This window comes from Lissotriton helveticus, chromosome 7 (assembly GCF_964261635.1).
Source record: "Lissotriton helveticus chromosome 7, aLisHel1.1, whole genome shotgun sequence".
Taxonomy (NCBI): Eukaryota; Metazoa; Chordata; class Amphibia; order Caudata; family Salamandridae; genus Lissotriton; species Lissotriton helveticus.
This window is the reverse complement of record NC_136068.1, coordinates 1,292,487,008-1,292,502,921: the sequence shown is the minus strand read 5'-3', so window position 1 is coordinate 1,292,502,921 and position 15,914 is coordinate 1,292,487,008. Positions and strand designations below refer to the sequence as shown.

General features: G+C 44.0%; 1 protein-coding gene across 1 annotated transcript in view; it reads left to right on the top strand.

The window, feature by feature from the left end:
* GALK1 (galactokinase 1) overlaps positions 1-14,322 on the top strand; it is a 75,211-nt gene extending 60,889 nt beyond the window's left edge. The window contains exons 3-8 of the mRNA XM_078654541.1: positions 3,247-3,366; positions 4,471-4,606; positions 7,082-7,263; positions 10,979-11,129; positions 13,594-13,756; positions 14,074-14,322. Of these exons, the coding sequence (XP_078510667.1) occupies positions 3,247-3,366; positions 4,471-4,606; positions 7,082-7,263; positions 10,979-11,129; positions 13,594-13,756; positions 14,074-14,145 (824 nt within the window). The 3' untranslated portion in view covers positions 14,146-14,322. The remainder of the gene's footprint in view (positions 1-3,246; positions 3,367-4,470; positions 4,607-7,081; positions 7,264-10,978; positions 11,130-13,593; positions 13,757-14,073) is intronic.
* Positions 14,323-15,914: the final 1,592 nt, after the last annotated feature.

The following is a 15,914-nucleotide window of genomic DNA, read 5'->3' as shown; positions in this document are numbered from 1 at the left end:
GTTGATAACACCTTACAGACCCATACGTCCACTAAGGTCATCGGACGTGAGAAATTTCATCACGCCAAGATGGAAGCTGACAAAAATGGGAGGTCGTTCCTTTTCCACTTTGGGCCCTAAACATTGGAACTCCCTCCCACTGGCCCTAAAACTCGAGACCAACTTGTTCCGCTTCCGTAAGGCCTTGAAAACTTGGCTTTTTTCTCAACGTGCCCCATAGCCTGCTGTGTTTCAATTTAAGTGCAACTGCCTCCTTTTCTTCTACAGTCTATCCCTAGCGCCGGGAAACCCATTGTGGGTAGCTGTGCGCGATATAAGCTTAAATATAAATAAAATAAAATAAATAGGTAGAGCTGGGTCATCTCATCTGTAATATTAAGTATATTTGTTGAACATCCAGCAAACCAGCCTCTATACACCTTACTAGGAGAAAACTAGCTTGTGTATTATCTAAATATTATTGGTCTCCACCAAGCCTGCATCTGTGTGGATGCCAAAGGTATCCATTTTTCTGAGTCTGTGGGGATGATGGGTTATGCTGATCACATTTAGATGAGGTTGCTTCCAAGTGGAGGCCCAACTCTGAGCTGCAGGAATATGAAGGGAAGTATCTGCCTGTATATCCTCAGAATCCTATCTCAGTACGTTTCTTTGCTCAGAAGCTTGCTTGCGGCTGATGTGTGGCGCCTCAACTCTAATGTGCAGAAAGAGGGCACTGCAGGACCATGCCATTTGTATGGGGTAGTCCATTGACTGGAGATACCACCTAACACACAAAGACTTGTGAACGTGCCCTTCTCAAACAAGACGTCTGCCCAAGCTCTGAAGCAAAAAGACAGGAAGTTGAGGAGTCTGTTAATTGTATTTTTTTTGTGTTGAGGTTGGAACTAAATTGATGCTTCCAGTGTCATTATCACTTAGCCAGAGGAGCATAGAGCGGATGCTATTGAACTAGAAAATGTTGCAGAAAATTCCCTCTTTTCTACCTTGAGCGTTATGAGCCGAAAAAAAATAGATACATTAACCCAACCCTTGAGGTAGCTGAAATAATGTTGTCTAGGAGGGGATTTACACCATAGCACCTATCTTTCTTAAAGACTTTTGAATGACTTGCTTAGTTTCCCTACATTTGTATGCGGGAAAAGAAACTCTCTTGGTAGCAGCTGTAATTTGAAGCATTAGTTAGTCCATGCTCCCAGACACGTAGTTAGTTCAGAGGAAATTATTGGGTCCAAGAAGGATGACCGCGTCGGGTAAGGGCAGTGCCATTTTGTTAGCATGTCAGGCCGAAAAATTGATTTTGGTGATTGGAGTCATTTCCTGTTCATCCAGATAAGCATATCCTATCCTGTTGATTGGGTAGGGCGTTCACCTGTAGAAAGATCTACTTTTTTCCGGGGTAGGATTTGGCCTGAAGCTGAAATCTGATGTGAGAGTAAGTAGTGGTTTAAGAGAAGTATGTGTATGGCCAGTGACTGGGGTGAGCCCTGTTGAACTCTACGCTGCACTTCGACGGAGAAGATGTGAACAATGCCAAATTGATTTTCACTCCATGCCCTGAGAGAAATGAGAAGAAGCACTCAGACAGTTGCTAAATTTAGGGGACCCTGTTGATGGTATGTGGAGGAGAATGGGTTTGGGACAATTATGGGGACAAAGGCACCACTCGGGTCTAGCAGAACCTCTAGATCAAAAGCACAGTGGATGCAATTGTAGGAGTGCTTATTTTGTAAAATAAAAAAGTGCAGGGGCCAAAGTTTTCTTAGGAGCCAGGTGTAAATGCTGAGGTTGTAGAATACCTGGGCTTTCAAGTCTTGATTCCACCACTCTACACTTCTTGTTCGATTTTCTCATTTGTGTAGGTTCGTTTTTATTCATGCCTTTTCCCTGTCATTGTTTTTCTATCTTTCCTTTCCCCCTAATTCTTTCTCCCTTTTCTGCCTTTCTCTCCCTTGTTCTGGGTCAAAGTCTGATGATGAAAAATAAGACCTGGTCCCATTACCTGAAACCATCCCACAACTTAAGTTATTCTTCATTATGCTGACTGAAGCTGTTATTTCCCATGCAGTGGGGAGGTGCAAATGAAGGTTCTGGTGGCATTCCTTGGGTGGAACCAAAGAAAATTTAGAAAGGACATTATTTGTGGACAACTGTTGTTTCGGAGTCAACTCATGGGGTGCTGATTTTAATGTTGAAAAATTGAATAATTTCTTTTCGTGTTGGGATCTTAGCAATGAACCAACATTTCTTACATCTTTAACACCCCTCTGTGTAACACATTTTCCATGAGTGGTGAAGATAACTCGGCGATAGGATTTAGTGTGTGTTTTGCAGGCTGTCCTGTTGACATGTACAGGTATCTCCTTCCATTTGTCTTCACAAATGTTTAATTACTCTGTTAACCAGGCTCTCTTGTGAGACTGGAATGTAGTGAGCTTCGTGAGGACTGCACTCGGAATAATTGAGTCCGCCAGCTTGTTGTTTTGGTCGAACATGAATCATGGTGTGGCACGACTGGGCATTGGAAAAGCTCCTCCGTTTCTTTAGGGTATCTAAGGTTTCCATGGTAATCATGGTTGTACGAGTAGCTGATGCTATGTTTCCTGGTGTTTGAATGAGGGACTTGCCTCCTGCAGCTGGAAGAATTAGTATTAGTTGTATCTGCTTGCTTAGGTATGATGTGAATGTGGAGTTCAGTCATGTCTGTTCCACTTTGCGTATGTATAAGGGGAATGTGGAGTTCAGTTAGAGCTGTTCCCACTTCCTAATGCATGGATTGAATGTGGAGTTCAGTCACAACTGCTCCTGCTTGCTTTTGTGTGAGCTTATTGTGGAGTTCAGTCACATCAGGTCACACTTCCCTATGTATGACGTGAATGTGGAGTTCAGTCTCGACTGTTGCTGTTTGCTTAGGTATAGGGTAAATGTGGAGTTCAGTGACTGCTGTTCCTGCTTGCTTATGTATGAGGTGAAGGTGTAGTTTGATTATTGCTGTTTTTGCTTCCTTGTGTGAGAGAGGAATGTGGAGTTCAGTCACCACTGTCCCTCTTGTGTAGGCATGAGGTAAATGTAGTGTTTAGTCACTGCTGTTTCCGCTTGCTCGGATCAGCGTAGGCGCTGGAGGTCAAGTCGCTGCAGTTTCTGCTTCCTCAGCTCTGCTGAGGGTGTGGTGGTTTGACAGGAGCAGGTGTTGACACCAGGCCTGGCAGTAATCTGTTTTTTCTTTACCTCTTGGCTCTCCCACAGCTGGACCTGTGCCTGGCTTCAATGCGGTGATCGCCAGTAACGTCCCACTGGGAGGCGGCCTGTCCAGCTCTGCCTCCCTGGAGGTTGCCACCTACACCTTCCTCCAGCAGCTCAGTCCAGGTGAGGCCACTGGTGGTTGAAAGAGTCCGCCACCTGTGATCGAGTGCTCCTGGAAGTCTCCAGAGCTGATATGCATCAGTTTCTGCCCCAGACCAGCATGCCTTTCAGAGACAATGGCCACTGCCTCGGATGCTTGCTCTTACTACACACCAGCCGTTGCATTTCCACATATCAAGCCCCTCGTCTAATTGATTCACAGGAAGAACCCAGGCTCGTTTTCTGTGTGGCACCTCAATACAGAACCCTTACACCTATCCACAGAAATACTTTCAATCAAGCACCCCCCCCCCCGCTCATCTGTGCGTTGTTTGAAACAGCTGTGCCCTGAGCTCTCAAACTTCTAGCCTCTCTCAAGCAAAAGAAGACTTGATATGTTAAAGCTGAGGACCCTCGCAGAGGGTAGGACAAGGGAAAGATGCTGGAGACAAAGGAACATACAGACATTTCTATAGTGCTGCAAAGTCATTTAAAGGGCGTTTCCAGTTTTACCCCAAGCTGATGAACAGCACGGCCCAAGTCAGCAAGGATGTACTTACTCACTTGATTCATTTTTTACTGCTCACCATTCAAAAAACACACAGGTCAAAGATCTCAATGACAACTCACTGTGACCCCCTAACTCTAGACAAAACTGTGAGTTCACCCAGCAATGTGACTCGATATGAGATTGCCTCTGCGGCTGATACCAAAGTAATCAGTAAGCAGCTCTGAGATATCTGAGTTCTTCAGAAGCTCAAGCATATCCTCATTGCAGACATCCTCAAAGAGCCAGTGTTACCCCAAAAGATCCTGGCATACTTAAAACCTCCCAGTCGACCTTCTAGACGAGTATAAGTTTTCAAAACCGTAGCCCCTTCAGAAAGTTCCTTCTATCTTGCGCTGAACATTTAGTTAGTCTTGTTTTCAGGTTTCATGTTCCTTCTCTCTCATTCCTCTTCCCTGTTCACTTGTAGGGCATTGGGAAACAGCTATTCAGCAGCAGCACCACAGCACAAAACAGAAAAAATACACCCCATTCCACCAGTGTGAATCACTGCTTGCTGGATTGTAGTTGAAGTTCATCAAAAGTTCTTTCTCAACTCTATCTTCTCCCTCCACTCCCAGATGATGGTGACTTGGTATCGAAGGCCTTGGTATGTCAGAAGGCGGAGCACACGTTTGCAGGCATGCCCTGCGGAATCATGGACCAGTTCATCTCTGTGATGGGGATGGAGGGCCATGCACTTCTCATTGACTGCAGGTAGGGTGGATTGGAGAGGTTCCTCACTGGTTCAGACACTCTTCACTGGCTCGCTCACTCTCAAATCTGTTAGCCAGCTACAACCTCTTGTATGCATGTATATGGTATTTCTATAGCACAAACCTAACCAAAAGGCAGCTCTGTATGTGGGAAAGACCAGCATAATGTCAGCGAGTAATAAGAGAGGAAGCGCTGGGTTGTAGGCTGTTAATGCATTATGATGTAGCATTTTTAAAAGAGGTGTGTCTTTAAATTCTTCTTAAATTGAAGCAGTTTGGGGGCGATCCTGATATCAACAAGTATGTTGTTTCAAATCCTGAGTGCACAGATGGAAAAGGCCTGCTGTCTTGTTTTTCTTTTTTGACTTCTTAGTCTGCAGTCTGATGGTGTCTTGGCTTGTCCTGGCTGCGGGTGTGCTGAAAACCTACAAAGATGAAAAGCTTGTCTTCTAGATAAGCTGGGTTGCTGTTACTGATGGCTTTGCAAATAATGCAGCTGGTTTGAAGGTGGTGCGGGCTGGCAAAGGGGACCAATGGAATTCTATTAGGAAGGGGTGATGTTATCATATTTCGTCAGGCCCTAGTTGAGACGTGCTGAACTTGTATAGCCCATAGTGAGTGTCATTGTGGAGTTCGGGAGGTTATGGAGTAAGGTAATACCACCTTTCAGATGCAGGAGTACGAGGGCTTAAATTGCAGTTCAGAAGTTGCTTTCTTAAAGAAGCAGTTTTACTCTCTTTTGAAGAGAGGGACCTGGCACCAGGCCGTGTTTGTTTTTTTGGCAGTGTGTTTTTTTATGGGGATGTTGGTGTCCAGAGTAAATCCAAGTGGCTTGGAATTCTATGAAAGTTGGGGTTTGACTCCTTCGTTGTTCGTGTCAATGAGCCCAGTTTGTACTGTATGTTGTGCTTGACAAATAATAGGCATTCTGTCTTGTTTGGGTCGAGCTTCAGGTAGGTGCTGGACATCCAGGTCTGGATAATATACTAGCAGTGTTTAGTCGTTTGATGTCTGAAGCAGAGGAGGCTTTTAAGTAGAGTTGTGTATCGTTGGCATATTGATGAATCTTGATGCTGTTAACTGTGAGTAGTGAGAACCAAAAGGGGATAGGTCCATAAACACGTAGTGGGGGCTAGACCTTATATTTAAATTGCAAAAACACACAGTGCCCACACCACAATTACTCATTCAATATTCAAGAAGGGTAAGAAACCAGTTTATTGTAACCACCCTTAGACAGCATTACTCAGTGTCTATCATTTTATGCTTTTTTTTCAAATTTTCAAAAAATCATAACAGAATAAAGGACTACGTATTGGAATATTTACAAGACTAAATACACTTTGTACATACATCAAAAAACAAACATTATTTACACACTAAAAAGCGTTTCACAACCACCAAATATTACAATAAAAAACATGAAGAAAAATGATTTCCAAGGGGGTATAAGCAACTTATTAGCTTGTAAACGCTTAAATACTGGACCAGCCGGTCCTAGTGTCGTCTTTCTTGGGTGGAATAAATTGTCAACTTCACGAAACTAGGACCGGCTGGTCCAGTATTTAAGCATTTACAAGCTATTAAGTTGCTTATACCCCCTTGGAAATCATTTTTCTTCATGTTTTTTATTGTAATATTTGTTGGTTATGATGTAATTATAATTTTTTGTAATGTTTGATGCAGAAACGTTTTTTAGTTTGTAAATAATGTTTGTTTTTTGATGTAAGTACAAAGTGTATTTAGTCTTGTAAATATTCCAATATGTAGTCCTTTATTCGGTTAGATTTTTTGAAAATTTGAAAAAAAGCATAAAATGATGACACTGAGTAATGCTGTCTAAGGGTGGTTACAATAAACTGGTTTCTTACCCTTTTTGAATATTGAATGAGTAATTGTGGTGTGTTAACTGTGAGTAGAGCATCAAATGGCTCCATGTAGAGGTTGAAGGTGACAGGAGACAGTATGGAGACCTGGGGGACTCCACAGGTGATGGAGATCTTTTGTGACCTGGAAGTTCCCATGCAAACAAACTGGTGTCGGTTTTGAAAAGTAGGCGAAGAAATAGTGCAGGACATTGCTGGTGAATTTCATTCTAGACTCCAGAGTGTGTTTGAGGGTGAGATGGCCAACTGTTGAAGACAGCTGTAAGGGCCAGCAAGATCAGGAGGCAGGGGTCATTTTCATCTGTGGTCAAGATGGCATCATCTACGATGTGGAAGGTGGCAGTTTCCATGCTGCACCGGGATCTTCAATTGATTCCTTACTTACACATATTTACATCATTTTCTCGCAACTATACAAAACGAACAAGGTACAACTGATGGCACATTCCATGAGGTGGAATTGGTGGTGAAGTTCTACAGTAGCATTTGTCCAAGATTAATTCTAGTCTCTTACCCAATCTTTCATTCACCTGTCATTGCATGTTTGTTTAGCTATTCACTCATGTGAAATCCTGCTTTAATATTTAAAGGTCACTGGTGGCTAAGCTGGTCCCTCTGAGCGACCCCAAGTTGGTGGTGCTGATAACAAACTCTAACGTGCGACACACATTGACTGGGAGCGAGTACCCCAGTCGCCGGCGCAAGTGTGAGGAAGCTGCCAAGGTCTTGGGGAAGTCAAGCCTGAGAGAAGTGTCTGAGGCAAGCCTGGAAGGTGAGGCACAAGACAAGATGTTCAGATGTACAGAATGGGGCAGTGAACTGAGGCTTAAATATCACAAAATTGGGTGTTGACCGTATTATGACTGCTGCTAGCAATGAGAGCCATAGAGACAGCTTTCTCTTAGTGTGGTATGGAGAAAATTGTGGGGTGATAAGGCTGGGCACTGTCCCCTCGAGTGTAGGGCAGAAACCTCTAGGGCAAGTGGGATCAAAACAGCCTGGACCTACTTTAACATGGTAACATGTATGTTTGTGCATTGACAATATATATCACTACTGAATTTAACTTCTGCTTAATAACATTGAGCACCTTTGTATGTGGCATTAACGTGAAGTGGGTTTGTACTAGACTACAAAGAACATCCCTCCAATGTGGGCATAAGGATAGCTGATGGTGGAGGGATTGATGTAGGCCACTCCTGTTGTGGGACAGAGAGAGCTCTAACGTGAGCGGCCCTGTGATGGTTCCCCATGGTCCTCATCTCTCTAGGAATAATGGTGTAGATATCCAGTCCCTCGTCTGCTGAGCCCCTATGGGTGAGGATTGTACATCACCTTTTAAAGTGATGACTGTTCCCACAGCTTTGTTATGCTAATCCATCTTTAGAGCACAATGATTACCCCAATGGGTATCCTGACGCTAACATAGGCAATTAACACATCAATTTGGTGAGTCTACTATAAACAGCCAAGGCACACCACAATTGACTAGCGAGCCATGGTTCCTGCAAAGTGACGTCTTTAGCGACTTTCTAAAATGGAGCAAAGATTGAATCTTCTGCAAGGTGACGGGAAGTTCTTGGTAGGACCAGCAATCGAGCCTCAGAGTAGCGTAGGCTGTATGTAGGAATGTAATTGACATTTTTGAGATGGGTAAATTGGGTCGAGGCCATGAAGTGCTTTGAAAACATGACAGATGGGTTTGAAAGCCACTCTTAACTGCAAGTGCAAGGTTTTTAACGCATGTGAAGAGGAGGACCAGCGTGGAATATATATAGTGACATTTTTGCAACTGTATTTTGTATCCTATGTAACTTCCTCATTTGCCTCTTATCCATTCCAAGAAAAAGGGAGTTGTTGTGAACCAAGCAACTAAGTATGGCTAACTACTAGGTGTACCTTCTTAGGGAAAAAGGTGCAGACTTTTCTTGAGTATCTTCAGCAAAAAATGGTCAAAAACAGTTTGAAAACACGTTTGACTTGTTCTACTAAGGAGAGGTTAGTTACCAGATTTTTTTTTATCGCCGTCATGTGGGCAGGGCAGATAGACCAAGAAGCAGGTCATAAATCTGATGGTATGAGACTAGGTTTACGAGAGAGTCCGTTAAATCTGAAGGAGTTATGTTGTAGCCAGGCTTACCAGCTGTCATTCACTGGTGAAAAGTTTCATAGTACTTACAGTCAACATACATAGTCAGGCGTTAGTGTCCCATCTTTTTCTGTACAAATGCACTACATACAGTCCTGTTCCAAAGTCATTATTTATTAGAAAGGAAAATAAGACATGAGAAAAAATAGTATATTTGATACAATAAATAGAGAAGCAAAATTAATGGAAGGATTGTCCATAGCTTAATATCCAATGAAATCTAATGGCCTGATCCATTCCAGGACGATTCCTGGATTCCAAAGTTGATCCACTCCTAATGGCCCTCTATAGATTTATCTGATTGAAGGACCATAATACCTTTATCCAAAGATTGGTACGTTACCCACTGCCCTAGCCTTCTAGAGAGCGGTCTCTTGTAGTGTCGCTGTAACTTAGCGTCCATTTAAATATGCAAGGATTTTTTTTTCAAATGCCCATAAGGCGGCTCTGTGGATTTAAGTTGTTCATCTCGCTGGTGGCTTAATTAGGGTGAGCCTGTCAGACAGCACAGCTGTTTAGTTGTGGACTTACCAGGCACACAGAGAGCAATACTGATAACCCATTGCTAACCACTTGTTGGCTTTACTGTCACTATCAGTTGCCTACTTATTATTTAATGGCTTGCCTTGTCCATCTTGTGTCTGTCCTTCCCTGGAACATTGCCAATTTACTTGTGTCCTTTTATTGCTCACTTTCAGGGAACATTTTTTTTTCTTTTTTCTATAGTGCTTCACAAGAGTGCATGAGTTTTCCAGTTGTCTTGCTCTGTGCTTCTCTTCCCTCATCCATGCTCGTGTTTTGCGGTATCTCGCCTATGTTCTTCTCCACACTCCCTTCGAGCTGTGCTTGCCCTCATGTGCTTCGTCCCCTGCATTGCTTTCTCGCCCCCAGCTCCACATTGCTCTCTGTCACGTCCATTTGCTTTCCTACCCACACGCGACGCATAGCTCTCTCATGCTTATCTGCTTTTCTCTGTCCGTCTCACCTGTACCCCCATGTTGCTTTCCCACACCCACAGCACCTTGTGTTGCAGCAGCCCCCTGTGTGATAGTGTTGCCTCCCCATGTTGCTTTTCCCCAGCTGCTTTCAAAGACAAGCATTTGCAATAGGTCTGGCATTTGGGAGAATTTGAGCTATTGGTATTGTAAATGACAATACCTTTTATTGATGTGTTTTGAGAACCTGCATGCGGTGTGTAAACATGCACTTTGCACTTATAGTTCTTGCCTATGAGAAGTAAGACCGGCAGTAAAAGAGGCGCAGTTACTGCCAGCCTTGCTTCTCGTAAGCAACAACTATAAGTACAAAGTGCCTATTTATGCCACGCTTGCAGGTTTTCAAAACACATAAAAGGGATTGTCATTTACAATGCCAGTAGTTCAACCTCTCGCAAATACGAGACCTATTGCATTGCAAATGCTTGTTGAGCTCTGAGACAAAGGCGCAGCAGCCATAGGAAGGCATGGACCGGGACACCAGGCCGTGCGTTTCAAAAGCAGGAGGGAGGAGGAGAAGGCAGCTGCAGCCAAAACAGACCTCAGTCTTTGGATGCACAGAAAATGTGGCAAGATTAGAGCAGGATTTACAGCCCTGTTTACAACTGAGCTCTGTAAACCACAAGCACTGGTCTTGAGTGCTCCATCTTTAAGAAAGAAATGGTGCTCACAAGCTCTGAGTAACAACACTTGTAACAGGGGCAGTCCTTGAAAATGGGCTGAGCTTTTAAAGCCCATATCCTGAATACAGCATGTCTCGTAGAGACAGCGAAAGCGTTGCCTAGGAGAGACCTAAAAAAATGCTTTTGTGAGTTTCTTTTTATTTACTGATCCAACTAGAATCCATGAAGAAAAAGAATGCTCAGGTTATTTTATAGGTGTGTGCATGCATGGTGCAGGCACCTTCCAACTGGCGAGGGTGGGTGCTTCATAGGCGTTTTTTTAATGTAAATATATTCTTTGGCTATTCTGTACAGCATCATGAAAAACCATTGGTAAAGACAGTAGGTCTCTACGACGAGGCCTGTTGGCTTTTTCAATAATTGTTCTTTTGTTATATTGTTAGCCCAGTACCGATATTGAGTAAGCCATCCAGAAGAGTAAGTTTACGCACGTGTTTGTTAAGCCGATGGTATCTACATTTGTCACTCATACCCTGCAAGCGGAAGCTTTGCACCTTGCCGGGCACGTCACCCAGAACCCTGACCTCACATTTCCTATGATTAATAAAATGTCAAACACTGAATAGTCTTGAATCGAAAAACAGTCACCCGTCACTTACTCTCCAAATAAAGTAGGTGAAGAATGCAGATCGCTCAACTTTTCCTCTTCCGCTCTTGCAGCTGCAAAGGAGCGCCTGGACCCAGAGGCGTACCGCCGCGCGCGCCACGTCATCGGAGAGATCGCGCGCACGTCCAGAGGAGCGGAGCGCCTGAAGTCTGGCGAATACAAGGAGTTTGGAAGGCTAATGGTGGAAAGTCACAACTCTCTCAGGTACCCATTTACCACTTTTCACTTATTCCAGCCACACCACCTCGCTGAGAGGATAACTGGGTTTCATTCCTTTCAAACATTGTCCATTCAGAACATAATGCTTCCTCCGTTCAGATCATCAGTGCTCCCCGGGATTACAGAACTCAGAGCTTACTGACCTACAACATTTCAGAGGCTGTGATGACGAGCTAGGCAGGTCCGTGCACCCAGAACCCCCATCGTTTCCAAAGGGAGTTGTCTCTCTGGTGTGAGGTGGAGTGTTCGCTGAAAGAGATTCTTCTGGACCACTGGATCATCCCAGGGCTGCAGAGAAAGTATCCATCATCCAATGGCAGGGCGTTCATACCAGCTGGTAAGGCATGGTTCCCAGTCCCATCTCCACAGGGGGGTTTTTGCTCGGCGAAACAAGCGTTAGCAAGGAGGCACGTTTAGATTTCCTATTTAAACTGAGGTGCTGCTCTCCACCCAGAGGCCTTTCTTCATCAGAAGTGCTAATAATGAAACGCCTGCTACCAACCAAAAGGCACCCATAGCTAATGCTGGGAGCTTAACCCTTGGCGAGAGCGTGGATGATTGATATATACCCTAGTCTGACATTACAGCCTCGTCTGTGGTTGCACAAGCCAACTGTCTCCTAAAACAAGGGGCAAGTATGTCTTCCAGAGTCTGCACTTATTCATTACCAAACTATTTTAAAAAATGGGTAAAGTTTCTGTGGAATCACTGGTTTACACGTTTCGCTCTCAGAACGAGTGCTCCAGGGTCTGTTGCTTCACATGTTTCGGGGAGATCTAGCAGTAGGTATAAGCAGACCTCCTCATCTACCAGCTTTAGTGTAAGCCATTTGGGATTTTCACTAGAGCCATCTGCAAAGAGCCTTGGGTGAAAGCCAGCCTGGTACGTACTCAGAAGCTGGCCTTACTCTAGAAGAGCCTGAAGTTGTGTAGCAACATGTTTCGTCATGGTATTGCAAGACTTCGATTGCTCTAGGTGACACACCCATGCAGGTTCAAAGTTGTATTCGATCGAGTCCAGTTCTGGGACTGCCCTTCGGAACAGAACTGTTGCAAGCCTCTTTCTAGAACTAAGAAAGTTCTCTATAGTCCACTGGGCGTAACCCCATGGGTGGCCTTGAACACCTAGTGCACATATAATGGAGGTTGAAATGTGGGCTTGTCAAGTCCGTGGCCAGTACAGTCTTAAATATTCTAGTTTGGTCCTGTTTACGCGCTCCCTCAGATATGATCATGGTTCCATATGGTCCTGTAACACGCGGAGACCAGTTTTGAACTCATGTCTATATTTGATGGGTAGCTTGTGCAGACTCTTTCTGACCGCTGTAATGTAGACAAAGCCTGATGCCAGGTAACCTTGAATGACCTGGAGTCTGCGCATGTACTTCTCTATACTCCCAATAAACTTTGACCTTGCATAGTCCACCCGAACCAATGCAATTATCCGTGTTCGCCCTCCTCTGTGAGTCGTTGATCAGTATGGGATCAGATATCCTGCTGTTTTTAGATCATGCTAAAACTGCTGGTGACATTTGCAACTTCAATCCAACATTCGCTGTGGGACTCTTATAGCATCTGCACCGCCTAGATTTGCGTGGCTTAGAATAACATTCAGAGTTTTCTTAATGCCAGAATGTGGACACATTCCTGAGTTTTGTGATCCCCATTCTTATTGATGCTAAAATAAACAAAGACCTATATTTTTTGTAACATAGATCTGGCTGGACATAGACCTCTATTGCATGTTGTTTGATTGTGTTGCAGTCGATCGATGTTCAAACCTATAGTGGTCACATAATGCAAGCCTTGACTAGTCGTCCTCACTACCCGAGAGAGTCATGAGCCAAATAGAGCAGTGCACTACCATGGCCCTGGGGCACCAGTGATGAACACTTATGTACTAGAGAACTTCTCAGTAATCCACGATTGAGGCAGTAACTTTAGAAAAAGCAGCACTGATATATACTGAAAGAGCTGCTCCAAGTGAATCCTCTGAGTGGAAGGAATAGACTGTGCCACAAGTGCCTCTGAGAATATCCAAGTGGATTTGTCTTGCATTTGTTTACTCAAAAGGATTATAAAAAATTCTTGCAGTGCAATGTTTGGAGTCTACTTGAATTTGTGATTGGAGGGCAGACATCCGAAGATACGTTCAGGTGTACGCAAGTGTGTAACTGAGGAATACAGGTATCATTAGTATGTGAAAGTGTTAGACGTTGTTATGTACGTAGTGTGTTATCTCATATGCAGTGCTGACTGATGTACACAGGAATGGGATTGCTGTAGAAGTGTGTGGTTGATCTACACAGGTGGTTATAAATATTTGACTGACATGCATAGGTGCGTGATGATTGGTGTATACTGCTCAGTGATCTTCATTCACAGGTACGTGATAAACATACATGTCTGAACCCAAGCATATGTGACAGCCTGCTTCCATTCTTCTACAGGGATGATTTTGAGGTCAGCTGTCCGGAATTAGATGCACTGGTGGCTGCAGCACTGGAGGTGGATGGGGTGTATGGCAGCCGGATGACTGGTGGCGGCTTTGGGGGATGCACAGTAACGCTATTGGAGGCTGGAGCAGTGGAGAGAGTGATGCAGCATATCAAGGTACACAACTCCCTACTCGTGCTCCAATAATGGTGTGATCATCTCACTTGGCTGTAGGCACCCCCACAGGCTCCACCTTGGTCCTTTGTTAATGTAACATCTTAAGTACACCTTTAATCTTGTAGCCCAGCACGATCCCTGACTAATCCTTGGTTGAGATATAGAAACTTTTGGTAGCACGTCGAAAAAAGACTTGCGTTTTCATATGTATTTCATGCAATTCAGTTAACTCTTACTCAGTGATGTCTTCCTACTCTCCTGTAGAAGCCTGTTGATGTCAACTTTATCTTTTCTCTACTCTGTCTCTTCCTGACCAGGAGCGGTACAGCGGCAAGCCCACTTTCTACATCACAAAACCTTCTGCAGGCGCAAAAGCACTCCCGTCCTAGCCAACGAGCTGGACAGAAGACGAGGCGTCATCAGCAGAGGCATGAGAAACTGCTAGTTCACCTCTTTTTTCCAAAAGTGGATGTCTGTTTTTTCTCCTTCTTGATCGCTTTGTCATGGATACTTGCAGTGGCTTGAAGCAGTGTCACTTACCCAAAATAAATGATTTTTCTATGGTCTCCCTTTTTCTTGACCTTAATGAGAACATCAAAATTTTTCTAGGTTCCGCCTGAGAATTTGGGTTTTAGAGCACAAGGCTAGCAGCTCAGTAACTGTCGTACTTCAGAGAAGGTCTGGATTCGTTTTTTCCCCCCATTTCTGATGCGGTGAAATGTAGATTCAACATTGGTTGAAGACTGAATGTTGAACTGGTATGCTAACATTTTGTCACACGATTTTCATCAGATGGTTCTCTGAGTTGAGGGAAATTTAACCTGTTTCTTAAGGAAACTAGATCCTAGGTGCACGTTGTCCCTGTGCCCAAAGTATACCCCGCTCTCACCTGCAACCTTCAAGAGTCCCAGTCCTCTCTGTGGCAAGGGAGCTGGATGTTTCTGCACTGTACCTTTAATGTTTTTTTTAGAGCCTTCTTTCTCTCTGCTGTTTGTTTTTTCTGTGGAAAATCTAAGTTTCTCGTTTGCTTTCTTGCTCTTGTGGCTCCCTCTTTCAGCACGTCATTTGTATCATGTAATGCGGTTTGTGTTATTCAAGTGATCCTAAATATGGAAGTGTCCAGAAGGATGATAGAATATGCAATAGAAACCTCTCCAAACCCTCTATAATGGCTGGTGCCTGTTGTGCTCATTAAGGATTTGTTTTTACCGCAGGCACTGCAACAGACATTTAATGCATCAGATTCTGAGGTGCATTGAACTTTCTGGTCCTCGACACTGATAGCAGAGAAGCCTAGCAAAGAGTTATGTTGCGGGTGTGCCTGTCCTCTTTTGACATACAAATGTTGGCTCCATATCTGCTGAACTGCAAAGCATGAGGCTGAAGAGATATTTACTGGTTCCAAAGGGATTGGAACCGGCTGAAGGACTCTGATGATATCTCCAAATCCTGTGTAACAGAAGAACATGAGATCAGCACATCATCCAGAGTGCGTTCTTATGGAATCCTCCTCTGGTTTCTGGAATACCATCTAAAAAATTATACTGATCTCTTATGCATGGGGTGGATGAGACTCTTCTTCTACCTCTGCTGCCCTTGAGCTCCTTGGCTGAAACCGCCCGATAATTAGACAGAAAATATCAGGGTGATATGAAGGTTTTTTGATCAAATGCGTCACACAGGCCAAGTTAAGGGGAGCGGGAAATTGGCCAGAAGATAGAGAAGCATTCATAATGGCTTTCAGCCAGCAAATGTCTAAGCTGCAGTAGGTTTTGTAGTGCCTGGGGTTAGAGGATCAAGCGGAGAGCCTCTGGCTCCACAGCTTTGGATCACTTCATTAAACTCCTCAATATCTACGAGGCTAAACTCTGATAAGGTGTTAGTAGGATAAGGAGGAGTCGTTTCAGGATGGAGATCTCATACAACTCTGCGTTCAGCTAGAGATGCTTGAATCATTATGATCTTGTTGGGATTATATCCCAAGGAATTAGGTTTAGCTTACTTTAGTGGGTCATAAACGTCAGACACGTATAGATCATGCCTTAATGTCATCTGCTTTACTGAGCCAGGAGACTGGTATTACCTTGTCGGAGTAATCTCACCATGCCCCATTTTTATATTTTTTATTTCAGGGAGTTACTTGTAAATTCTTGCAGCA